We start from the raw sequence: 26,822 nt of genomic DNA on the forward strand, positions 1-26,822 counted from the left end.
ACTGACTGCTCTTGTGGCATTTTGACACTGGTGAGCAGAGGGAGGGATGACGGAGAGTGGATGTGGGGGGCCTCCTGTCCTCAGGCTCCCAGCATCAGGCATTTATTTCTAAGTAAAGAATGAGGACATCACGCCGACATGCTGCCATTTGTCTCTTTAAAAGAGTAGGAGGGCACGAAGTGTGCTTAGCCACACCTCCTCCTGAGAAGAGACAAGACACAGGTATTGCGGATGGCAGAGGGAGAGCAGTCACTGTGTGGGCCCTTCGGGAGCACTTCAATTCTCTAGCTTTGTATTGCAATGCAGCTTTTCAATTAGAATAATTAGGGAATCAAAAGTAAAAGGAAACATCCCCAGTCCCCAGACTCTGGCAGGCCCTGACTATTCCCAGCCCTTCCCTCCTCCCTTCCCCTCCAGAACGTCAGTGAACAGCATTCCTGTTATTGGACTTTAAGTCACGATTCAGAAGACCACTAAGCATGTCAAGTTCTTGATTAAGCATATAAATATAGTATTGCTTCAGACAGATATGCAATTTTAATAACAATTTTAAATAAAAATGATTTTTAAAACATTGTACAGCCATTAAAAATGACAGCTATCGGAGCTGGAATGATGGCTCAGCAGTTCAGAGCACTGACTGTTCCTGCAGTGGACCTGGGCTCACTTCTCAGCACTTACATGGTGGCTCACAAACATCTGTAACTACAGGTCCTGGGGATCTGGTCTCCTTGGGCCTCTGTATTCACATAGTGTACATGAACTCACACAAGCAAACATATATACACATAAAAATTCCATTTTTCAGGTTCTTAAGTGGTGGTTATGGAGAAAGTGACAACATGGAAAGACTTATGACATAACATTAGCCAGGGGAAAAGGAAAATAGCAAATGCATCCCCTCGCCCAGTCCCTGGGAAAATACAGCAGGGGAGTGCTAAGACAGACAGACGGGTGACTGCCCAGTGCAGTGTTCTGTGACGGCAGCCTAGCACGCTTACTACACTCACTTAGCACATGCTTGGTACACTCACCACCTGTTCTGTATTCCTCATCTGCACTGAGGCACTGCATAACCACCAGTCTGGTCAAACAGGCTTGGACAGCACATGGGGAGGGGTGGTACCTCAGGAGTATAAGCAAGTTCCACCTGGACGTTGCAAACTTCAACTGAAATCAATTGCTTTCAAATATCTGGCACTGTGAATGTTTTCCCTCTGAGACCATTTGGCATAGTCTAAGACTTTGCCAGAAAGCCTCTCCTGGACATCACACCCACACCATGGAACTGGGCAGACACTCCTGACCTTCCTATATATAACACAGGCATACATACACATGCAAGCACACACTCGCTATTAAGCCCTGCCACCACCAGCACGGTCACCACCAGCACTGCCACCACCAGCACTGTCACCGACATCAATGTCAGCAGCAGCAGCAGCAGCAGCAGCAGCAGCAGCACTACCGTCATCTTCTTCATTGTCCTCTTCACTATCATAACCATCAACACTTGGTCCTCACCAGTATCATCCTCACCAACATCACTCCTGACAGCTGGAGCGTCCATGCTGGCTCAGAACCTGTTTTCCTCTACTCTTCCCTGGTGGAGCAGGGATGGCAGAGTAGGACAGGCAGCACTCTCTTATGTCCCTATGAATCTGGAGGGAAACACTGGACCTGAGCCTTCACAGTCAGGGAAGGAGAGCAACACAGAACACACAGAAATACTGAAAATCTGGTTGACGTAAACAGACTGTGCTGGACTGCAGCAGGAAAAGAAGACAGCACCCTTCCCCTGCTGGGGCCAGGAAAAAGGAACAAAAACCCCTGTGAGCAAACACACTGGAAACATACAACACTGTAAGCTACACCATCGCCTATTGCCAGGGCAAGGAGGTAGCAGATTCCAAGAGAATCTAAAAACTAATCACTCTGCCAAAACATTCTACATGATCACTTTCCAGCTCACCCTGCACCCACTGGGAGATGAGACCCAAAAGAGAGTCATATCATCTACAGATACTGGCCTGTGAGGACTCACAGTGAGGACCCCTCCACTCACTCAGCAAGTGAGACCCAGAGAACCATAGAGCCATGGGACACCCTGCAATTGTGCTCAACTAAGACAGCAACGGTAACAAGAAAACACCCAGCACAAGCATGGCCCAGTGTGGGCGGGACCACAGCAGAGTCTTGGGAAAGCAGGACCACTCAGCAAACTGAGGGAAACATGAACAGGGACGAACACTCCTAAGTGACCCCCTTGCTACGTCTAGAAAACTTCTAAGGGAAGGCTGACCCCTGCTGTCCGAAGCAGAAAGCAACACCATGGGCAACCGCATCCTCTGCACTGAGGCACTGCATACACACCAGTCTGGTCAAAGTCTTGAACAGCACATGGGGACGGTGGCCCCTCAGGAGTATACAAGTCCCCCAGAACTGCCTGCAAACTTCAACTGAAAGCATGAAGATGATTCAAGGGAAACCTGGGACTGGGCGCGCAGCTTAGCAGGGAGGCCCTGTTTGCTCTCCAGCACCATCAAGAAATTAAAAAAAAAAAAAAAAAAAATCAAACCAACAACCAAATCCCAGATGTGCAAATCAATGCAGAAAATCAAGGCAACAGACTCTCTAATTCCACAATAGTCCTCAGCTAAGAATCGGCTGGAGAGGTGGCTCAGAGGTTAAGAGGACCTGGGTTCAACTCCCGGCATCCACATGGCAGCTCACAACTGTCTGTAACTCCAGTTCCAGGGAACCTGACACCCATGATGTAATGGTCTGTCCTGAGGCAAGCAGATCTTCCTTCTGCTTCCAGTGTGTGAGTCCTTCCTTTCTGTGTCTCTCTCCCGAAGAGGCAGCTTCTGCCATGCTCCCTTCTCCCTACTTCTCCCCTTCACCCCTCCTCTCTCTCTGTTTCTCTCTCTGTTTCTCTCTCTGTTTCTCTCTCTGTTTCTCTCTCTGTTTCTCTCTCTGTTTCTCTCTGTTTCTCTCTCTCTCTCTCTCTCTCTCTCTCTCTCTCTCTCTCTCTCTCTCTCTTCTCCCTTCTCCCCCTTCCCCCTTTTCCTTTCCCCTCCATAACTCACTAAATAAATACTTTCTCTGCATGGCTTGCTTATCCATGTCTCTGTCTCGCCCACCACACAGCTCCCTGCCTGGGATCTGCTGCCCCGGGTGACCCGTGAACCACAGCCTTTTACCACCGCAACTCCTTGTGGCCTGCTGCCACTCGGGGAACGGCGCCATTTTACATGGCAAAACACCAATGCACATTATAAAAAAAGAAGAAAAAGAAATCAAAGAATTAAAAAGGAATGGTTTTAAGAATGTTGGCAAACTCAGAGAGGACACGAATTCCCGAATGGATTCAAAAACAATACAAACAAACAGCTGAATGAAATAAGAATGCCAATATGGCAAATGAAGGATGAATTCACTAAAACAAATACTGAAGAAAAAAATAAATTGAAAAAAGAAAAAAAAAAACCTCAGTGAAGACCTCACCAATAAAACAAACCAAGTGGAAGACAGACTATCTGTGTGAAAATAGACTGGATCAAGAAAACTGAAATAATTTCTTACAGTCTATGTGATCACAATCGACTACAGAGCAGAAAGCAACAGCAAAGAAACTGCAAAAAGCATTGGCATTCATGGAGACTGACACACACTTATCACCAAAATAAGAAGAGCAATCTTTAAATTCCTACAATTGAAAGATGAAAACCCAACATGGAATATGGGCTGCAGTGAAAGTAATTCCAAAGGGGACTTTTTAGCTATTAAAAAAAACTACAGGTATCACAAATAAATAACTTAATGATATATGTTAAAAACATAGAAAAACAAGTGGCTGCCAGGCAGTGGTACCACATGCCTTCAATCCCAACACTCAGAGGCAGAGGCAGGTGATCTCTGTGAGTTCCAGGCCAGCTAGGGCTGTTACACAGAGAAGCCCTGTCTCAAAAGAAAAAGAAGAAGAAAAAGAAAAACAAGTGGCTGATGAGTCAAAAGAAAAAGAAGAAGAAAAAGAAAAACAAGTGGCTGATGAGGTGACTCAGTGGTTAAGAGCACTTTCTGCTCTTCCAAGAACATGGATTCAATCCCCAGCATCCACATGGCAGCTCACGAGTGTTTGTAACTCCAGTGCCAATAGACCCTCTGGCCTCCATGGGCCCCAGGCATGGACACGGTAGTCAGACAAGAATGCAGGTAAAAAACTCATACATACAAAATTAAAATAATTTAAAGAACTTGGGAAAGTAAGAACAAACCCAAACACAGTAGACAGAAAGAAATAATAAAGACGAGGGCCAAAAACAAAAAATCAATAAGACAGAAATAATACTACCAATGACAGAGTTAGCTTTTTGAAAAGATAAACAAGACTAACAAAACATTAGATAAACAAACCAAGAGAGTAAGGAGGCACAAATTAGTAAAATCAGAAATGACAAAGGAGTCATTAAATGGACACCCACCAATGAACCTCATTAGGTCATCAGGTCATTGGAAATCCTCTATTCCAATAAATTAGAAAATGTAGCTATAGGCCATATGGCCTATATCACACCCAGCAGATATAGACAACTTACGTGAATCTCTAATAAACAGTGAGACCAAAGCAGGAGGGAAAGACTCAGGACTACAAATAAAGCCCAAAGTCAGGGGGATTCACCGCTGAGCTCTACCAGACCTCTCAAAAAGAACTTCCACCCAAATTCTCCTGCTACTGAGTAAAGGGGGAAGAAGGAACGCTACGAAACTCCTCCAGGAAGCCAGTGCCATCCTGCTAGCACCAGAGGAAGACACACACAAAAAGAAAATTTGTAAAGCAGCTTTAAGAATGAACATGAAGTCAGAATTTCTGCTCTTGGGGCAGGCATACATATGTGCATACACACATATTTAAAAACATTTTTAAAAATACAAAATAAACCCGAGTGGCAGTTAACCACATCTTTAATCCCAGTACTCAGAAGCAGGTGGACTTCTGTGCATCTGAGGTCAGCCTGGTCTATAGATTGAGTTCCAGGACGGTCAGAGCTGTTTACATAGAGAAACCCTGTCTTGAAAACAAGCAAACAAATAGAAAATAAAAATACTAAATGTAAAGTTTTTGCGGCCCAATAAGCCTCTCCGCCAACACAATAATCCAAATCAGACCAAATCAAACAGAATTAGAAAAAGCCCAAGTTTAATGGATGCCAGCATTACCCAGTGGCCCTCGGAGAAAACACTGAAAGGGGGAAGGAGAGTCTGAAAGACCATGGGTTCTTCTTTGGGGGGAGCAGTTTAAATAGCCTGTGGAAGTGGTCTTGACCCTCTCTGGGGAGAGGTCACCATTTGGTATGCTTTCTCGGAGATGGGGTTTGGACAGAGGCAACTCCCAGGGGAGGGGGCTTGAAATGAAACTTTCCACCCAACATTCCAAACTGAATGTCAGGGGCCTGAGACTTCCAACCAAAATATCAGGGGTTGAGGTGATGCTTTCAACCAAACACTAAAGTGGAAGTTTTTTTAAAAAAAAAATGGGTAACTTCCTAAAGGTGTGTTACCTACCTAAATTAAACTGAGATAAGATAAAGAACACTGACAAAGATAAAATATTGGCAAAATCAACTCAACAATGCGTCTAAAAGATCGTTCACTGTGATCAAGTTGGCCTTGTTCCAGGGATGTAAAGACAGGTCAACATCCACAAATCAATATATGGAAAACATCACATAAATAGACTCAAGGACAGAAATCACATAATCATCTCAACTGATACAGAAAAGGCCTCAACAACAGTCATCATCCCTCTAGGATACAAACTCTGAAGAAACTAGGAACAGAAGGAGCATGCTTCAACATAAAAGCCCTACACAGCAGCCCAATCACCAACAAGCAGCCAAACTCAAGCAGCAGCTGTAAGGAAATAATGGCAATCTACCAGGGCAGAAATTAATTAAAAAAAAATTTAAAAAAAAAGTCAAAGAATCAATGAGATGAAGAGTTGGCTTTGAAAAAAAAAAAAACAAGCAAGGGGCTGGAGTGATGGCTCAGTGGTTAAGAGCATTGCCTGCTCTTCCAAAGGTCCTGAGTTCAATTCCCGGCAACCACATGGTGGCTCACAACCATCTGTAATGAGGTCTGCTGCCCTCTTCTGGTCTGCAGACATACACACAGACAGAATATTGTATACTGTATACATAATAAATAAATAAATATTTAAAAAAAAAACAAATAAAAGAAAAAAACAAGCAAGTTCAACAAACCCTTAGTCAAACTAACCAAAAGAAATACAAGAACCAACTTAATAAAATTAGAGATGAAAAGGAAAAGATACTAACAAAAGTTCACAAAAACCATAAGAACATATCTTCAAAACACATTCCACACTAAAGAGATGGCTCACAAGATAAAGGTACCTGCAGCCAAGCCTGACAGCCTGGGGCTCGATCCCTAGAACCCAGGCTAGGAGAGAATGCTGATCTCTTGTGACATTCACATGCACACAAACACACACACAAATATTTAAATTTCTTTTTAATTTTTTAAAGTATTTTTAGAGACAGGGTTTCTCTGTGTAGCCCTGGCTGTCTTGGAACTCATTCTGTAGACCAGGATGGCCTCGAATTTACAGAGATCCACCTACCTCTGTCTCCTGAGTGCTGGGATTAAAGGTAAAAGAGACTTTTTTTAAAATACAAAACAGAATACTGAATGAACTAGGAAAATCTAAAATAAACGGACAACTCTCTAAAGGCACGTTACCTACCAAAGTTACACTGAGAGAAGATAAAGAATGTAAACAGACATGTAACGAGCAACAAGAATGATACAGTAATTAAAAATCTCCCAACCAAATCAATACATTTAGGCACAGATGGATTCACTATAGAATCCTACCAGGCCTTTAAAGACAGCAATCTTACTCAAACTATTCCATAAAATAGAAAAGAGGAATGCCTCCAAACTCATTTTAACTCCAAAATCAAATATTACCTCCTATCAAAACCAAATGAAGGGGGGGCCGGAGAGATGGCTCAGCAGTTAAGAGCACTGCCTGCTCTTCCAAAGGTCCTGAGTTCAATTCCCAGCAACCATCTGATGGCTCACAGCCATCTGTAATGAGGTCTGGTGCCCTCTTCTGGCCTGCAGGCATACAAGCAGACAGAATATTGTATACATAATAAATAAATAAATAAATCTTTAAAAAAAAAAAAAAAAAGCAAATGAAGGGCACACACACAAAAAGGAAGGAAGGTTTAATCTGGGTTACTATCACTATGACAAAACACCATGACCAAACGCAAGCTGGGGAAGAAAGGGTTTATTTGGCTTATGCTTCCACATCCATAGTCCATTACTGAAGGAATGGAGGACAGGAACTCAAACAGGGTGAGAACATGGAGACAGAAGCTAATGCAGAGGCCATTGTGGAGTGTTGCTTATTGGCTTGTTCCCCACGGCTTGCTCAGGCTGCTTTCTTATAGAATCCAGGACCGCCAGCCCACCCCTGACCAATCACTAATTAAGAAAATGCTATACAGGCTTGTCTACAGTCCAACCTTATGAAGGCATTTTCTCGATTGTGGTTCCCTCCTCTTAGAACCTGTGTCAGGCTGACATAAATTAGCCAGAACAAGCATTGATTCTGATCAGTTTGGTTTCATTTCAGCAATGCAGGGATGGTTTAACACATACATATCAATAAATATAAAACATCACATAAATAGATTCTGGGACAGAAATCGATAGTCATTGCAATAGATGCAGGAGACACCTTTGACAAAGTCCAGCACCCTCTATGAAATATGCCCTGAAGAGAGTAGGAATCAAGGGAGTATATCTCAGCATAATAAAGGGTATTTATGACACACAAAGCCAATATCATGAAAAATGGAGAAAGACTCACTATGTCGCCACTAGACCAGGAGCAAGACAAGGTGTCCCCTCGCTCCTCTCATGCAGTATACTGCTTAAAACCTTACTAAAGAACAATAAAACAAAAGAAATAAGATGGCTATGAAAAGGGGAAAGTCAAATTATCCTTACTTGCAGACCACATGACTTGATATATAAGAGCCCCTATAGACTCCATCAGGAAACTCTTAAAACTGATCAACACTTTCAGTAAATCAGGGTACAAAACCAACTTATAAAAATCAGTAGCCTTCTCATATGCCATAAATGAGCATACTATAAAGAAGATCTAAGAAAGAAATCAAAATATTAACTCCATTCACAATACCTTCAGAACAATAAAATATATTTGAATAAACTTAGCCAAAGAAATTAAAAGCCTCTACAATGAAGATGTTACATGTTAGTGCAATCCCCATCACAATTGCAAATTCTTTATAGAAACAGGAAAAACAATACTAACATGCATATAGATGTGAAAGACCACAGAAGGCTAAAGCAATTCTGGACAAGAAAAGCAATGCCAAAGACCTCAGCATACCTCACTTCAGGATGCACTACAGAGCCGTGGTAATAAAAACTGCAAGGCTGCCACAAGGGTCAATGAAAACAAGAGAAAATCCAGAAACAAACTCAATGGCCACAGGATTTTTCATAAAGATGCCAAAAGTGTATGCCAGAGAAAAGACAGCCAGGCAGCCTCTTCAACAAACAGTGCTGGGGAAACCAAGAATTCACATGGAAAAGAATGAAGCAGGAATCAATTCAAAAGGGATCAAAGACCTTAATGTAAGACCTGAAATTCAGAAACTGTTAGAGGAAAACATGGGGAAGCAAAGGCAAGAAGACAAAGGCAAGGACTTTCTGAACAGGACTCTAGCAGCTCAGGGAATAAGGCCTGGTCAGTCGGAATGCACAAAATTGTAAAGTTTGCACAGCAAAGGCAAAAACTGAGTGAAATCCTTGCAAGGTACACATGTGCCAGAGAAATGGCATCTATGACATATGAAGATCTAAACAGACTGAGTACCAAAAGGCCAAGCAATCCACCCAACAAATGGGCTAGTAAAATAGTCCTCAAAAAGATTAAGTACTGGCCAATAAACATGAGAACCAAAGTTCAAAAGCGTTGGTAATGAAGGAAATACAAACTAAATAACAGTGATGTTCTTCACCCTAGTCAGAGTGGCTGTCATTAAGATAATAACAAATGCTGGTGGTGGTATGGGGGGACCTACATACATGTCACCGGAATGTAACTTGTTCAGTCACTCTGGAAATCACTCAAAGAAAACTGACACTAGAACCAGTGTGACCGGCTAATCACTCTAGGGTGACAACCTCCAGGACTCCATGTCAGCACACCTCAGAGACTGCACACCTGCATTTGTTATGGCAGTGCTCATGACAGCCAGACTACTGAATCTGTACCGAGCCCATCAACATCTGAGGGTCATATTAAGTCAACTCGTGGGGGGGAAACGCTGCCATCTGCTTTCATTTGTGGATTCCAGATCTCACATAGATACATAAAGTCATACTTATATACATACGGCATTGTGACAGTAGACGTGAAACTGTCTTGGAAAAGGAATAGAAAAAGGGAAAGGAGAGGAGTGGTACTTATGTGAAAACATCTTTATGAAACCATCATTGTGTATGATCAATCTATGTCAACAAAATACATCAAATAACTAAAATCTCACTGATTCAAGGCTACAGACCAAAAGATAATGATTGCCACCTTGTGGACATACATGGGAGGACAAGAGACTTGTAGCTGACAACAATTCCCAATCTGCAGAACCTCCAAGAGAAACACAGTGCCATATATGTAAAGGCCTGTTTTCCTGGGACTCCTCTCATGCTATGCACTGGAAACCCTCTTCTCTGGCACCCTGGAACACAAAGCAGTCTATGTTAACTGATGAGCCAGAAATACTGGTAACCACTAAAGACACCGAGCAGGAGACAAACTGACAGCGGTGACTCCAGTTACTTCACTGGCACTTGGACTATTCCATACACACACCTGTCACAGGTCACTAAAATATAAGGACATGAGGCTCAGAGGCACAGCCTGCAGGAGGCCCAGTCTGTAGACTGATGGACACAAACTCAAATGCTATTAGAGGCAGACAAATGATGGGCATTTAGACAATATTGCTGAGAGAAAGGAACAAGGGATTCTGTTGGGGACTGCGGACCCTCAGACCTTGAATTTTCTGTGACCCCTTGCCTGCCAGAGTAAACACCTTGTTTTCCTGTGCTTGCAGCTGCTCTGGGCATAAGACCCTCAGGAGTTCCTGATGGCAGGGGGTGGTTTCTGGTAGGCTTGCAGCTGAAAAAGTCCCAAGAGCTAGGGCATAGCCATTAGTCAAGGAGAGCCCTATATGAGCTGCCCTGAAACACAATAAAGAGGGCACTCTTGTTTCAAGGATGACCCGTGTCTCTGTGTGTGTGTGTGTGTGTGTGTGTGTGTGTGTGTGTGTGTGTGTGTGTTTCAATCTCCAGCCCCTTGCCTGACATGAGAACCAGCCCGTGGTAGACAGGCAATACAGTACAGGTGACCTGTACAGGCAGGCAGTCCTGTACAGGCGGGCTGTACACATAACAACTATTTACCAGCAACTGAGTGTTGCTTGTGCTCTTGATGTGGTGTGTATTCTGTCAATTCTGTATTTTGTCAATTATATTTTAAATAAACATTGATTGGCCAGTAGCCAGGCAGGAAGTATAGGTGGGAAAAACATACAGGAAGTAGAGGCAGGGCAATGAGAACAGGAGAATTCTGGGAAGGAGGAAGCCCATTCCTCCCCAGACACGGAAGAAGGAAAACGTGACCTGCCCTGCCGAAAAAGGTACCAGGCCATATGGCTAACATAGATAAGAATAATGGGTTAATATAAGTTATAAGAGCTAATACGAAGCCTGAGCTAATGGGCCAATCAGTTTATTACTTATGCAGACCTCTGTGTGATTTTCTTTGGGATTTACCGACTGTGGGAACTGGGCAGGACAGAAACCCCAACAAAGCAGGCTCTCACGTTACACTGATGTACGAAGTGGCAGGTGAAAAGGAAGCCAAGTCAAGACATGGGAATTGTCTTCTATATGGCAGCTCACTGCATGTCAGTAGCTCAAAACGGCCCTTCCTGATGAGATCTGGAGCAAGAGTGAATTAACTAGTGCTTGCTTTGTCTCTCTCACATTATCATCTTCTCCAAGCCTACCCAAACCTTCAGTAAACATGCTGAACACAGACAGACGCACACACACACCCTTCTCTAACACTCAACACAACCCAACTAGGGGCATATTGCTATTATGTGGCTCTGGCTTCTAGAGGGGAGCACTGGACACTGGCTGGTCAGCTGCCTGAGACGTGGATAGCTCTTCCAAGCCATCAAAGCTCATAGCAAACCTGTTCTAGACCAGATGTCAACTACTCCAAAAAGACCCACAGGAGAGAAAAATCACTTCTTCTGGTCTCTGAAGAGCACTAAGAATATCTATGTCTCTTGGAGAATATTATTTTAAGAGTGTGATTTTTGTTTATCTGCATTTGTTTAACTCTGTGAAGCTGTGTTACTCTGCCTATCTAAAACACCTGGTGGTCCTAATAAAGAACTGAATGGCCAATAGCGAGGCAGGAGCAAGGATAGGCAGGGCTGGCAGGCATAGAGTATAAATAGGAAAAACGAGGGGGAGGAGGACACCAGGGGCCAGCTACACAGCAAGCCATGGAGAAAGAAGTAAAGAAAGGTATACAGAAATAGAGAAAGATAAAAGCCCAGAGGCAAAAGGTAGTCAGGATAATTTAAGAAAAGCTGGCAAGAGACAAGCCAAGCTAGGGCCAGGCATTCATAACTAAGAATAAGCCTCTGTGTATGATTTTTGGGGGGAGCTGGGTCCCTCAAAAAGTCAAAAGAGTAAAACATCACACAACAGCTGCCTACATTAACCAAAAATGAGAGAAACTGAAGGCTAGAAATAGAGCCCAAAACCAACCTGGCCTTATCCTGCCCTGCTCTACTCAGTGAAGGGCTGCCTCAGATGCAGCCCCCTGAGCAGTGAGCCCACGGCTCTGGGTAGACAGGGGGTGCAATAGAGTTGGATAGAGACCATCCTGAGGCACCATGCACTGGTCTGCAGCTTTCAGCGGCATCAAATGGCCATGGTTTGCCCCCACTGATGAAATGGCCCTCCTAGAAAAGTGCTGTCTGGGCCACCAGTTGTTCTTACATTTGCTCCAAGCTAGATGCTGTGGCCCTCTCCTCCTGGTCCACTCAGCTTCATGCACAGTCAATCAGGAACCATCCATCCGGCTCACCAGATAGTACTTGAAACTGATCACCCCACCAGGTCCAATCCCAAAACCCTTGGCCTCCCTTCCCCCAGTTACCATCTTCCCTCTCCTTCCCCTCCAATCACCCAGAATCCCACCTAGTTCAAGGCCACTAGCCAGGGTGCTTCCTTCCAAGCCTGACTCCAGAGGGTGCTCAAGCAAAAGCTGAGTGCCTCCTCCTGGCCCTCTGAGCCCTGGAGTCCAAGTGCTTCCAGCTCTACACACCTCTCTGCCTCCACCTCCCTCAGCCTCAGTGCCTTCTTCACATCCTCAAACAGCTGAAGCTCTCCCCTACAGGTCCTCTGCACCCTGGCTCCTCTCCCTGGAAGGCCTTCCTTCATACTCAGCCTCTCTGCACACAGGGCTCAGCAGAAACACACTCATTTCAAAAGGTCTTTGACGACCACTTACTCGCCAGCAGCATCTTCATTATTCCTCAGCACTACCTCATCCCAAGACATGCTTACCACCTGCTGACCAATGTGCTATTCAGTGTGAGTATGTGTCTGTCTGTCTGCCCCAGAGTAGAATGCAAGATCTTGGAGGGCAGGGCTAATGTTGGCCTGGATCCCTGTTTCTCCCCTATGACTGAAACATCAATTACCTCCTGCTGTCTCAGGAACTCTGGAAGGTAGGTTGGATTTCCTTTCCACCCTGAGGTGAGACACTTAGTGAGCTGGTCACACAGAGAGTAGGGGCATAACCAGCACCCATGCTGGGAGTGAACTCACCACCATAGGCCCTGTAATGTGGCCCTCAAGTCAAAGGCACTCAGGAACATCTGCTCAAGGTCATGCTTCCAGGGAATATGACCCCATAGTTCATTTATGCCTTCCTTCTGACTATCCAGGCACATTCTCCATCTTCAAACCCAGGGTGGATAAACCTAGGTACTAGCGACCATGGCTATGTGCCTGGCTCACTCCTCACAGGAAAATGGACACCTTCTGTTCTGCTGGCTGACTGCTCTCTGGTGCCCCTCAGTGAGCTCTACATTGAGCCTGCCCACAGAGGCCCCACTGCTGTGTGCAGTCTCTCAGCAGCCCTCAGGAAACGGCACACTCTGCACATTTTGATGGTGTTCCTGCTCGGCAGACACACGTACAAACATGAATGTCTCCAAGCGTCCTTTCTCAGGCTTCAGCGCAGGCAGTCTTTGTGCGGGTAAACACTGAGTGGTGCTAAAGGGGAGTGAGCTGTTAAGTTCTGTTTGCTACTTTCATCCCTGGGCTCCTAACAGAGCATAAGCTAAACAAAGAGCAGCGGACGCTGGCACAGACCTGCAGCAGGTAGAGCCATTTCTGCTGGCCCTTTGCACATCAGCGATTTGCTTCTCCAACTTCGACAAATATTTACCACTTTGGTTTTTATGTAATGGGAGGATAATGTATTCCACTGTCCTCAGAGCTACCTTAAAGGCCTTAGGAAAACAGGCAATTTACTGGCTATGTTTCTCTTGCCACTAAATACAAATCCAGTAATTGTTTATCTTTGAAAGTAAATGGCTTTTACTTTTTGGCTTCAAAGATTCAAACAGAATTCTTAAAGAAAAAGGAATAAGAAACCATAATAATCACACCAACCTGACAAAGAGCTTGGTTTTTGTATCTAACCTTTCACCCACACATGCTCACAGTGACTCTCAAACTCTGGAAGCTTTATTGCAAGTTTAATTTGATTTCTAACGCTTCCCTAGTGACAAGACCCACAAGAAGATACTAGCTGCTGCCCAGAGCTGAACCAGATCATCAGGTAAACCTGTTTTTATCAGCTGTCTCCTGGCCACCTGCCTGTGGCTATAAACTGGTGGACATAAGCAGGAAAATGTCTGGAAACAACTCTGATGCATCATGGATCACAAGTGGCCATACTGCGATAATCGGTATAGAAAGGCTACAGAACAACACTAAGGCAGCCCATGGGCATTACCTACGGCCAGCACTCTAGTGGCCTACACATCATCTCAGTCCAGCTCCAGGCATATCTTGTAGATGAGCAAGGACACTGAGAACCAGGATCACAAGTTACCAAGCCTGCTCAAGGTCTCCATCCAGACTGCCAACTCCAGATCCTCCTCCCATAAACACAGTGGGATCCGCTTCCTCCCTATACATCCGTTAGGCTCCAGCACAGAACCTGAGCAGCTAACAACCCCTGTACAACGAAACATGGGTGCATGGTGTGCTAGAAAGGTAGAAATATGGTTCCAGCTTCAGCCAAGGGATTCTGCTCCTTTCTTATGAGCAATCCTGATTTCCTACTATGGTGACATGAACGTCTACCTACCCAGCTCTATGCCAAACCTAAAGCCACCCTATCTGTGGTCTCTTCCCCACCCCAGGTGAGAACTGCTCTATGGTCACCATCATCAAAGTAGCAGATGTCTTCAAGCTCTCGCCTCACCTGTACAAGGTCCTAGGCTGTTATGACGGAAAATCAGGGGTATCCTCCATGCCCATCAGTAAAGGGCTTGTGAAATAAACTGTGGGACACCCAAAGAGTGGCATCTGGCTCTCTATGTGCTACTCTGTAAATACATATAAATTTAAAAAGTGGGGTGTGGATGAAGAAAAAGTCCTGCATAAATGCCCAGACTCCAAGGCATCCCTCTTGCTGCTTAGGTGCCCAGAGAGGAGGAAAGGGTGAGAAGGACATACATCCCAAAGTGATGCCCTGCTGAGCATCATGCACCTGGGCCCAAGCACAAGGAAGATCCCGACACACAGAGACAGGTAACTGTCTGCACACCTTGAATGTTAGGGTTGAAGCACACAAGGAAGGGGAACTAGCATTCAGGTTCATGGAGACATCAGAGCAGAGGGGACTGTGGGGAAGGAGCCACTGAGCTCTGAACTGTGGACAAGGAAACAGGAGATGAGCACTCTTGGGTACACCTGGTAAATGTGAACACGCATTGCGCAGCCTCACAACAAGGAAAACAGCACTGTGTCAGGGCTACACCTCTTTAAACTGACAGCCTGTGCTCTTAGGAAGTACACACAAAGCCCTCGGAGTAAATGGAAGGAAGTCTCCAACTGACTCTCAATTGGTTCTGCAAACACAGCACAGACAGATAATGGGGAATGGGCAAAATGCAAACAGTTGGTAAAAGTGGGTGACACAGTACAGAAGTCGTTTGTACTGTCCTTGAGACTTTCCTCAAGTATGAAATTACATAAAAAGTGTCTGAAGCAATGTCCACAGGCCACCGAGGCCCACTTTCACTTTTCATCCTGTTGTGCTCTGATGGTGGTATGCGCCTTTAATCCCAGCACTAGGAAGCAGAGGCAGACAAATCTATTTGAGTTCAAGGTCAGCCTAATCTACATAGTGAGTTATAGGACAGCCACAGCTACATAAAGAGACCTCACCTCAAAAATAAAAACCAAAGAAGTTATTAATCTAAGAAAAAAAGTCCACTGTACAGACCTAAGGTTGCCCTATTCCAATCAAGACATCCTCCCTAGTTTCCCAAAAGCATGAATCAGTGTGCCCCACTCGCCACCTCCTGGGCAAATTGGGCATTGCACCTCGGGGCTCTCAACCCTCAAGTGCTGCTCTAGCACTACCTGTTCAAATTTTTCTTCTCTTGCTATGAGTATCTCAAGCAAGACCACCTGCTGGCCCTCAGAAAATTCAAGCACCTAGGAAACACCTATCATTGAGTTCATTCATCAAATACAGGCTGTAGAGATGAAAGAACAAATAATCAGATGACAATTCCACCACAAGTGACTTGGAAGCCGAGCCAGTGTCCACACAGGTACTAAAGGAGGCAAATCACAAAGATTCACCCTGACAACCGTGCTCTCTCCCCAGTGCCCACCTGGGCCTTTCCTGTCACACTCATGTCACCCATAGCCCACATCTGTAAAGTACAAAGCTCAGGATGGTAGTCACCTCTCCCACTCCCCCAGAAGTCACTGACAAACCATAGCCCATGGAGTTCAGCCTCTAGGGGCTCCCCGAGGACCACAGTAGGAAAAGTATTCTGCAGCATTAGTTAAAAAGGAAGGCCGGGTGGTGTTCACCTGCACCTTTAATCCCAGCACGCAAGAGGCAGAGGCAGATGGATCTCTGTAAGTTCATGGCCAGCCTGGTCTATAGAGCGAATTCCAGGACAGCCAGGGCTACAAAGAAAAACCCTATCTTGAAAAACTACACACAAAAAAAAAGTACATGCTAGGAAACTGGTTTAGGAATATGTTAGCAAACATGGCTAAAGGAAGATAACTACCAGCATATTAGAGACTCAATGTCATGAAAACACAGCATGTGTGCAACCAGTAGTGACACCTTTGGTCTTGTAAGAAACAGACAAGCCACCCTTAGGGACTCACCGAGGTCTGTATTGGGGCCAGCAAGCAGCTGTTTGAACTTGTCCAGCCGAGAGGCCTCTCTGTTACTCAGGGCTGAGCCACCAAGTGCATTTGGGTCAGATGTGCCACTCAGTGAACCAGTAGCTGAGTGGGGGAGAGACTGGGACCGTTGCAGAGGGACCGGATCGCTGGTGCTTTCTAGAAAGGGTAGAAGAACAGAGGGTAAGGTTAGCGAAAGCCTCTAACCTCCTGAACACACCTTCTCCCTTCATCCGTGTGGCCGCATGCTCACCATGGCAATCACTGGCCCTCTGTGAACATGGTCGGGCACAGCTTTCCCTCTCCCGTCAGCAGCACTAGACGTAACTCACTGACAGTGCTATTCACCAATAAAACAGATACACCTGCATCTGAGCACATCCTACTCCTCTGATGGCTAGCTCTGACCCCCACCCAGCAGCCTCAACTTTCAGAAGACGGAAACCAGTGTACGGTCAAAAACGAGCCACAGGTAAGATCTAAATTCAACACGCTGGTGTCTACCTTAGGCACTACAGATGATGGGGTCAAGAACCCCACCTGTGCCTGCATCCATGGAGCAGCATGCTCCACTCCCTAGTCAGGATAGGAAGCCATCCAGGCAACCCAGGAGCAAGAGTAAAGCTCCTGGGCAGAATCAGGGTTAACCTGAGGACCTCTGCTCCTGCCTTTACCTGCAGGGAGCATCCAGAACAAACCCCCACCCACCAGCGAGAACAGGCCTGGAATTCAAGAGCAGAATGGCATGGGGAGAGTCTGTGCACATATGTGTGGTGCACATATGTGTACTTGCATTTAGAAGCTAGAGTTCTACAACAGGTGTCTCCGTCAAGCCCCCATTTTTGGAGGCAGGGTCTTTCACTGGGCAGGAAGCTCACTGATTTAGCTAGACTCGCCAGTATGTCCAAGAGATCCTCCATTATCTATATATTCTACCATACAAGGCTGAGATGGTTTAAGTAGGAATGGCCCCCATAGGCTCATATATTTAAACACTTGGCCATTAGGGAGTGACAGGGATTAGGAGGTGTGGCCTTTTGGGAGTAGCTGTGGATTTGTTGTAAGACACACAGCTCTGGAGGTGGCCTGTGAAGTTTCAAATGCTCAAGGCAGGCCTAGTGTCTCTCTCTTCCTGCTGCTTGCGATCCAGACAGAGAACTCTCAGCTACCTCTCCAGCACCACGTCTGCCTGCATGTCACCATGCTTCCAGCCAGGAATGGGAGAAAGCCTCAGTTAAATGCTTTCTTTTATAAATAAGAGTTGCTGTGGCCATGGCATCTCTTCACAGCAAGAGAACACTGACCAAGACAGAGTTCACAAGAAAATGTTCTGGAGGCAGAATCACACACAGCTATCTGGGAGGCGCAGGAGGGAGTAGCTAGAATCTGGCTGGACTGGGGATCCAGTGGCCTTCACATTCCTTCAACAGCCCACAGGTAACAGTAGCAGGGAAAGGGGACCACATCTTCTCCACACATTCCTGAAGCTCCCAGGACCAGTATAACTAATCCTGGCAGAAGTCCCACCAACTGCAGCACAGCACTCCTTGGCCTCACCCAAGGGAGTGGTCAGGGGGATGTTCAGTCACTCTACCAGGGCACTGTAGACATTTGAGCAGCATCCCTACCATACCTACCATGTTCAGTGACAAACACACCCTGCTCCAGCTCAAACACACTACCCAAGATACTGCCACATGTCCCCTGGGGGCAGGATCTCTGGACGAGAACCCCTGGTCTCTGCAGTAGCCAGCACTAGCAGCAGGGACCTGGAGCCACTGACCCTGGGTTTAACACCCCAGGCCCACCTCGTGAGTAGTTCAGGGTCTTCTTGGTGTCACAGCTGTAAAGGGAGACAACACAACTCTCTCCTAGAAGCCTAAGGCGTTTAAAGAGTTCATCATCAAAGAGACTAGCCACAGTGAACACCCCCAGCATGCTATTATTATTAAGTGCCCAAAAAAACTACCTCTCCTAGAAAGCAAACACAGAATGCTCAACCCACAATTTGCAGAGGACACAGCAATGAGATCACAGCCACTTCTCCAGTAACATGACAGTCAAAGAACTAGTCGCTTTACTTGTGCCAAGGAGGCTGCCACAATGTGACATATGCTCAGATCTGAGTTTGCTTCTGGTCAGGACCCCCAGCCAGACACAATATAGTCCTGCCCACTGTCAGCTCCTACATCTATGTGTTGAGGGCCATCGCTGGCGATAACAGTGCCCTAGATGCTCTACCCTCTGTGGGGGCTTGAGAAGTTGTGTCCATGACTCACAAGCACAGCAGTGAGCCAACCCTTGGACACCACCACTGGAGGTGGAACTCTCAGAGAACTCAAAAGCCACTGCAGTTCCTGGGTAAGCTCAGCGATTCTAAATTCGTTACAAATGAAATAAAGGCAGCTTCTCACCTGAAGAAACTAACATCTTAGCACATCAGCTCCCAGCAGGCAGTTCTGAAAAACAGACTAGGTACAAAGCCCCTTTCGGAATCTAGCAGGGTGGCTTTAGGCTACTGTGGATCTGCTCTCTCCTCTGTAAATGAGAGCAAAGCGCCCTTACCCAGGAGACGCATGCTTGGGGGCTCTTTGCTCCTTTCTGGAGGAGCCTGTGATCACACATCTCCTGTGCTGCTCCATGGCCCTCTCGTGGGCCCGTGGACAAGCCATGAGCCTTAACATTTCATTTGTAGGAAAGACGCCCGCAGCTCCAGGAAGAAAGAAAAGCACATCAGATCACATGGGCAATGAGCTGGTTTGCTGGGTCTGGGAGTACCACAGACACATGAAAGATGCCCTAACAGGCTCTCCTGGCCCAGAGTCCCACTGCAAATAGACACACAGCTCCCCTTATGCCTGTCCAATCCATCCTTGGCTCTACTATCCCTTCATCTCTACCTGAAGGACAAGGAGTGTGGCTCTCACTGACAGACTTCACCAGGCGGAGGTCACCACTCGGAGCTACAGGAGGCTCTGCTATGGGCTGAGGCTCCGGCTCTGGCATCTCCTTCTGTGAGGGCTGGCTCTGCCTCTGGCTGTGGTTGCGCAGGACACGGTGAGCGGTCTCCATGACCACCTCAGAGTTCAGGCTCTCCGTTGCCATAGCCAGGAGCTCATCATCATCTTCGCCCGCATCCCAAGCGTCACTGGTATTGCTCTCAAACTCCTGGAAGGTGCTGACCTTCTTGGCCTTCACTGGGGTGGTGGGCACCTTGGGCGTGGACTTGAGCAAGCTACAAAGCAAATGCATCTTTACTGTGCACATTCAGCCAAAAAAGAATCCCCAGTAAGAGTACAATTCGTCTAGATGAGGGTGCCAAGAAAAGCGCACTGTGCAGGCATCAAAAGAGGACTTGGCACTGCGCAGGCTGCGCGATGGGCAGGGGGACATTTCAGGAGAGAGCAGTAAACAGCACAGAAGTACAGAGCAATGTGCCAAAGCTAGAGAGCGCATTCTCCCTCTCCCTCCATCTCAGCCCGGCTCCAGAGCAGCAGCAGAGGGGGCCAGGGAAAGAGGACCCTGCAGAGAACAGGGCCTTTGCATATACACAGAGATGATTTCAAGGAGTTCCCTCCAAGCGTGACTACACATCCCAGCAGCCCCAGTATAAGGGAGGAAATATGACAGACACGTATAGCACTGCACCGAGCCCAAGAGTTGGAACAGCCAAGCCCAGGACAGAGAGAGTACAGCACAGAGGGAGAATTCACATGAGCTGTGAGGACAGTCTGGAGGCACGCTGCCCTCAAGCCAGGAGCGCCAGCTCTCTACCCTCTACAAGGTACTACGACCCGCAGCCCCCATATCCCACCACCCAGCTACAGGGTAAACGATGCACAGACAGCAATTCCTCACAAAGCAAGTGAATGAGCCATCTGCTGACTGACAGAACACTTCCCCTCCCTCAGAAACTCCAATGAGTTGGCAGAAGCAAGACACTGACTGCCACTTACGTGCCGTGTAACAGTGGGTCAAAGGGTGGGTGCTGGGCTCCATACACATGCTGGATGCTAGGAAAACAGGGAAACAAAAAATTAGCTTTTCTTTCCCCCAGCTCTACTGAGAGCCTAACACTGACTGAATCAAGGAAGGCACCAATTCCTAGGCCACAAGCGCAAGAGAAGCCACATTCTACCAGCAACTACATATCTAGCCACACAACTACACCCAGGCTAAGGGCCAATCCAATGAGGAATGGCGCCACACAGGCCACACCCCCACCAAAAGGCCAGACATTCAGGCCCTTTCTGAGATCAGGAAGCATGGCTCTCCAGGAGTTCTCTCAGACCCCTGCCAACACCAGGGTCCCTGAGCAACTGCTGGCAAATGTTACAAGCAGAACCTGACCTCACAAGGGAACGTCACTGGGAATTTCTACCAGGCGCTGCTCTGTCTGATTACCCAACTATAAACAAAAGTTGTGTAAGCGATTTAGAAAGAAATGAAGGCTGTAACTCTTCCAACAAAACCAGACAAGCTCAGCCAGCACCCTTGGACCTCAGCTTCTCCCATTCAGACATGTCCCAGAACAGGGGTGAGGTGAGGCCTGGCCAGTATCTCTCTTATGAGAATGAAGGCACCTCTGAAAACTGGTACAGGGGGCGATGAAGAGCAGGTCTGTGATGGCTGCAGTGAGCAAGGGCTCCAAGCTAACCACCTCCTTTTACTGCGGGGTACAGGAAGTAAACAAAGCCCTATTAATCCCAGCCACTGTCATCTGACATCCCAACTGGTACAGTCCCAAGGCAGACATGACACTCTGGGGTTTTGACACAAGACCCTGGTGAAGAAAGAAGTGCACAAAGAGAAACATGAAGACCAATTCTGATAAACACATACATGTTTTGTTTTGTGTTTTAATGAAATTCTGAGACCACACAGGGCTCAGCTGGTAACAGCACCTTCTGCCAAGCCGGACAACCTGGGTTCAATCCCTGGGTTTAATCATCTACATGGTGAGAGGAGCAAACTGAGACCCAAAGTTGTTCTCCGATCTCTATTAAGCTCTGACATATGCATGAAAATAAATGTAGTATTTTTAACGTGAGTTAAAAGATGTTTTTATTTTTTAACCTTTTTCATACAATATACTTTGATCATATTCTTCCCCTCCCCCAGTTCCTTGCCACCTCCCTCTCAAAGAACAAGAAAAATCAAAACAATAAGACAAAAAAATACCAAACCAAAACAAAAAGTACACAAAAAAAGATGGAGTCCATTTTGTGTGGGCCAAATGCTCCTGAGCACAGGGCCTGCCCTGGAGTGTGGTTGATACACCCAGCCAGCCTCCACTGGAGAAGGCAGACTGTCCCTTCCCTAGCAGGCATCAGCAGCAGCAGCAGCAGCAGCAGCAGCAGCAGCAGCAGTTTCTTGGTTAGGTCCACCTGCCCTTGTCTCAGTGCTGTCTCAGTGTCTGGGAGTGCAGGTGCAGATCAGTCCGGCTGTGTCTGGAAAAGGCTGTCTCCTCTGGCTCTCACAATCCTTCTACCTCCTCCTCGTAGGTCCCTGAGCCTTGAGGGGAGGGGCTTGATAAGGACATCCCATTTAGGACGGCATGCTCCAAAGTCACCCACTCACTCTCTGCACATTGCCCAATGCTGATCTTGGTCTCTGTGCTGATTCCCATTTACTATAAGAAAAAGCTTAGAAAACATTTTTATATTAAATCCTAGGGTAGGAGAGATGGATCATCTACATCATCTACAATTCTTGCAGAGGACCCAAGTTCAATTCTAAGCATCCACATCAAGCATCTTAAAGCTACCTATATCTCCATCCCCAAAGAACCAGATGCCTTTTTCTGGCCTCCATGGGCACCTGCACTCCTACGCACACATCCCTACATATTCACACACATAAACATAATTAAAAGTTAAAAAAAAGAAAATTAGTATCACTAAAACACATCAGTGGATAAAACTACTTGCCCCTAATCATGACGAACTGAGTTCAATCCCCAGGACCCACACAGTGGGAGGAAAATTCCTACAAGCTGACCTCTGATTCTACCTGCATGCTATGGCACATACACACAAAAAAAAAAAAGTTAATAAAATGTAATAAGATTATTTAAAATAATAATAAAAATAAATCTTTTTAAAAATTAAATCCTACCTTCCTGATTCTGAAATAGGCTGTGAAGTATTTCCCCGTATTATGACTTCTTCGCTTTCTTCAGTTTACTTAAATCATTTATTACCTTCAGATGTGTGACTTGATATGCAGAGACTAGAAGTCGCATATGCAAATTTAAAAGCCTACTATGAGGTTAAGAGTGTGCAGACTTCCCTACACATCCCTCTGCAACTGCCTGTAAATCTTAATTATTTCAACAGTAAACGCTTTAAACGCCACAGGAATAGAATGAGCACCGATTACCTCATCTCTGGCCTGTGCCACCTCCCTGGACAGTATCACTTCTAATTTCACACTGTGCTGCCATATGGCTACAACAGAATGAGTTTACCCAAGGCTGACTGCGAAACACAGACTGATTTAAAACTGTTTGTGGTCCCAAGGACAGCAATAACACCTCTGGAGAGGAATGCCTACACACCACTTGATAACCTCCGGAGGACAAATTCTTGCAGTGGGAATGCCCTGGACATAAGGCACGCACTTAAAGAGGCTGGTCACACTGCCAAAGGACAGTCAAGTAGTTCCCTTGCCCCCAGCAAGGCCTGGCAGATGGCCAGACACCACTAACTGGACAGAAGGGAAGCAATCTCCACGCTGGCTTCGTGCCTCAGATATTGTTGACGGGTGCCTTTTCTTTATGTAAACTCTTCATATCCTGTGTCCATCTGCTAACAAGAGTTCACCCTCTTACTGATCTGCAAAATGAGAATTTTTTTCTTTCATGCAGTATGGCCAAAATAGCAATCTACCAAAGATGTCCTCATCTAGAACCTGGGAGTATATTACCCTTTCCAGTACAGCCGTCGCTTTCTCCTTACACACTTGAGCAGAAAACGTGTAAAAAGCAATCTGCCCAACACCACTGTTTATATTGTATAACTTCTCCTCACTGGCTTAAGGACAGCTTTAAGACAAGCTAAAATATGGCAATCTTCTGTTTTCAGCCTTGTAGGCCCAGAGCACAATGTCTTAATTATATCAAGTGTTTTTGTAACCTAAAAATGTTAGTGGAATTTAACAAACACTTTTTGGATAGCAACTATATTACCAGACAGAAGAGAGGCAACAATAGGTATAATATCATTTAGTCCAAGTGTTAGGGTCCTTACACTGTGCCAATCCAAGCGAGCAGCCTAATGTTACAATACCCTGTGATAATAATTCCTGTGGGAACACAGCATGGGCTCACATTAAATCCGGTCTTGGTTTTCCCTTGAAAAGGTGTCTCACCTAAAATAGTGGCAGGAAGAAATTTCCTGACAGATGGGGCTAAAGAGATGGCTTATGGCTAAAGTGCTTGCCATGCAAGCAAGAAAAGGACAGGAGTTTGGACCCCAGGACCTAGTTAAATAGCAGAACATGACAGCTCACCTGTAATTCCAACCTCAGGAGGCAGAGACAGAGGAAACCCAGAGCAGGCTGGCTAGCAGGACCAGTGGTACCACACCATCCAGTTCTGGATGATTGACAGACCTTGGCCTCAGTGGAAAAGTGGAGAACAATGGAGGGAGACTTGCACTTCTAGTGGGTAAGTCCAGTTACATGAATTTGAAAGGGGTGACCGCAGGCACACAGAGTATGAAAGGGGAGAACTAACATTCTTGCTGAACCTTGACTAATACACCACAGCTTCCACCTGACTCCCTTCAACTCCAGACAATACACGGAAACCAAACTAGTTACAAGAAGTGCCCATGAATACCCACCTCAACTGACCCATCACAACTGGCAACCTTTAGCAGCCACTGATCACAGTAAGACAAGAAAGTGAAGAGCTTTATTTCAGTCCCAATCTTCAAGTCCTCCCAGAATATCCTGGAACAAGAATTGAGTCCCCACAGCCCTGTGCACTACCTGAATTTCTGACTACAGACCCCTGGAGAATCAGGTATGTGTTGTATGTCAAGGGAGAAAAGAGATACATAGCAATTGAGATCACATACAACTTGGGGTGTCCTTCCCTAAAACCTTAACTAAAGAAGTGTCCTAAGACTGCTGCAGAGCCCTCAGGATGAAGAGTCAAACAGTCCCAGGTTCCACTTCCAGAACCAACACTTACTGGCTGGTAAGGCTGGCAAAGCTTGAGGCGAGTCAACTCTCCAGACTTTAGTTCCCCATCCTGGGAACTGACATGAGAATTTACACAGGGTGAGAGCTTGCAGCAGTGGCAGTGTGTGCTTGCCAGTATGAAACCTGGCATCCAAACAGAAGCAAAGCAACACTGTGGCCAAGGCAGCCACAGTGGTAGTAGCCCTGTGTGTGTACACAGAACGTGACCCACACGGAGCACCTGTCACCACTGCCAATCTATCTTGATGCCAACATCCACATGCTTCTTCTTACCCCCCCCAATATATTCATATTCCAAACAGTAGACAGCTTGGCCTGCGGGGCACTATTTGCATGTCATTTTCATAAAAGTCTCTACAGCATTATCAAAGACTTCAGGCCTTTCCCTCCCAGCAGAGCGGGAAACTCATTAATTCTTCATGGGCAAACCACTTGTCTATTGAGTAGAAAATGTTCCAACAAAGTTCAAGCTCAGACTTAAAGGAGCCTCATTTTTACCTTATTAAAATTGCATTTATTTGGTCTAGCATTGCTAAAAAAGAAAAAGAGACTTCACCAAAACCACTGAAGAGCAGTGGCAAGTGACATGCATTCTTACCTCAGATAAGGAAGCCCTTCTGTAAAGAACATTCATGGCTGGGGATGTGCTGCAGAGGTGCATGTGCGGGATGGCCCCAACCACTCCCCAAGAAAGTACATAAATGTGCTTTTGAATAAATTACACATCTTTTAAAACTCTGCACTAACCCAGGACACTGGGGACTCATCATGAAAAGGATACGTGAGAGATGTAGTAACATCCTGGCACAGAGACACAGAAAACGCTGTGAAAATATGTAAGGAAAGAAGCCGGGCAAGGCTTGTGATACTAAAAAGAAAAGCAAAAACTTTTAGCAGAGTTGGGCATCGGAGTTAGGGTTTCCTGTGTGCTGTGTCAGCACTCTACCACTGAGCCACACCCCCAGCACACATACAACCAGATGCTGAGTCAGTGATAAAGCACTTGCCCAGAAGTGCTCCAGGCTCTGTCTCCAAGATGCTCATTATCAACTAAGGTACAAATACACAGAAAGCAAAGTATGTGCGTGTATACACATATTAGGTACCAGCCACCACAGACAGACGCAGAAACTAACCACAGTGAACAAAAGGAGATCAATTATTGATCAACAGCAACTGTGTTTATTCAAAACACTGGCATTTCTGCATGTGGACATGACTGTAAAGATTCCTACCACGTGTGTCTCAGCTACTTTTCTATTGCTGTGATAAACAACAACACCAAAAGTAACTTGGGGAGAAAATTATTTATTTCATCTTTTGCTTCCAAGTAACAGTCCATCTCTGAGGGCAGTGAGGGCAGGAAATCAAACAGGGCAGGAACCTGGAGACAGGAACTGATGCAGAGGCCATGGAGGCACACTGCTTATTGGTTTGTTCCCCACGGCTTGCTTAGCCTTCTTTCTTCTTGCACCCCAGGGGTGGCACCACCCACAGTAAGCTGGGCCCTCCCACATCAATCATCAATCAAGAAAATGCACCACAGGCTTGGGGAAATTTTCTCGATTGAAGTTCCCTCTCTCAAAATGCCTCTGGCTTTTGTCAAGCTGACATAAAAGCAGTCGGTACGGCATGTCTGAGAATGAAGGCTAACTCAGAAGAGTGGCTGTCTAGAAACAGGGAGAAGGAACTGCATGCAAGGAGAGAACCCAGCAACCACCACAGTGTGTGATGCTCCTTGGGCTGGAGGAGACTCATGTGCACTGTGTGCTATAGTAATCTGTGCAGTTCTTTTCTGTCTCTAACTCGTCTTCTAATGAACGAGACTCTAGAGTCACAAGAGACAGACTCTCTAAGGGACTGACTCACTGAGCCAGAAGGGTCAAAGCTCAGAGTTCTCGGGGATGCAGGTCACAAAGAGCTGGAGAAAAGAAAGCCCAGCATGACAAGCAGTCAGCAAGTAGAAAGGATCCAAAGTCTATCACCTGGTG

General features: G+C 46.1%; 1 protein-coding gene across 1 annotated transcript in view; it reads right to left on the reverse strand.

Moving 5' to 3' along the window:
• Tbc1d22a (TBC1 domain family member 22A) overlaps positions 1 to 26,822 on the reverse strand; it is a 279,341-nt gene that overhangs the window by 241,442 nt on the left and 11,077 nt on the right. The window contains exons 2-4 of the mRNA XM_050129184.1: positions 20,577 to 20,633; positions 19,521 to 19,855; positions 16,603 to 16,779 (exon numbers count right to left, since the gene is read on the reverse strand). Of these exons, the coding sequence (XP_049985141.1) occupies positions 16,603 to 16,779; positions 19,521 to 19,855; positions 20,577 to 20,633 (569 nt within the window). The remainder of the gene's footprint in view (positions 1 to 16,602; positions 16,780 to 19,520; positions 19,856 to 20,576; positions 20,634 to 26,822) is intronic.

Source organism: Alexandromys fortis, unplaced genomic scaffold, assembly GCF_014885135.2.
Source record: "Alexandromys fortis isolate MF-2015 unplaced genomic scaffold, M_Fortis_MF-2015_v1.1 scaffold_28, whole genome shotgun sequence".
NCBI lineage: Eukaryota > Metazoa > Chordata > Mammalia > Rodentia > Cricetidae > Alexandromys > Alexandromys fortis.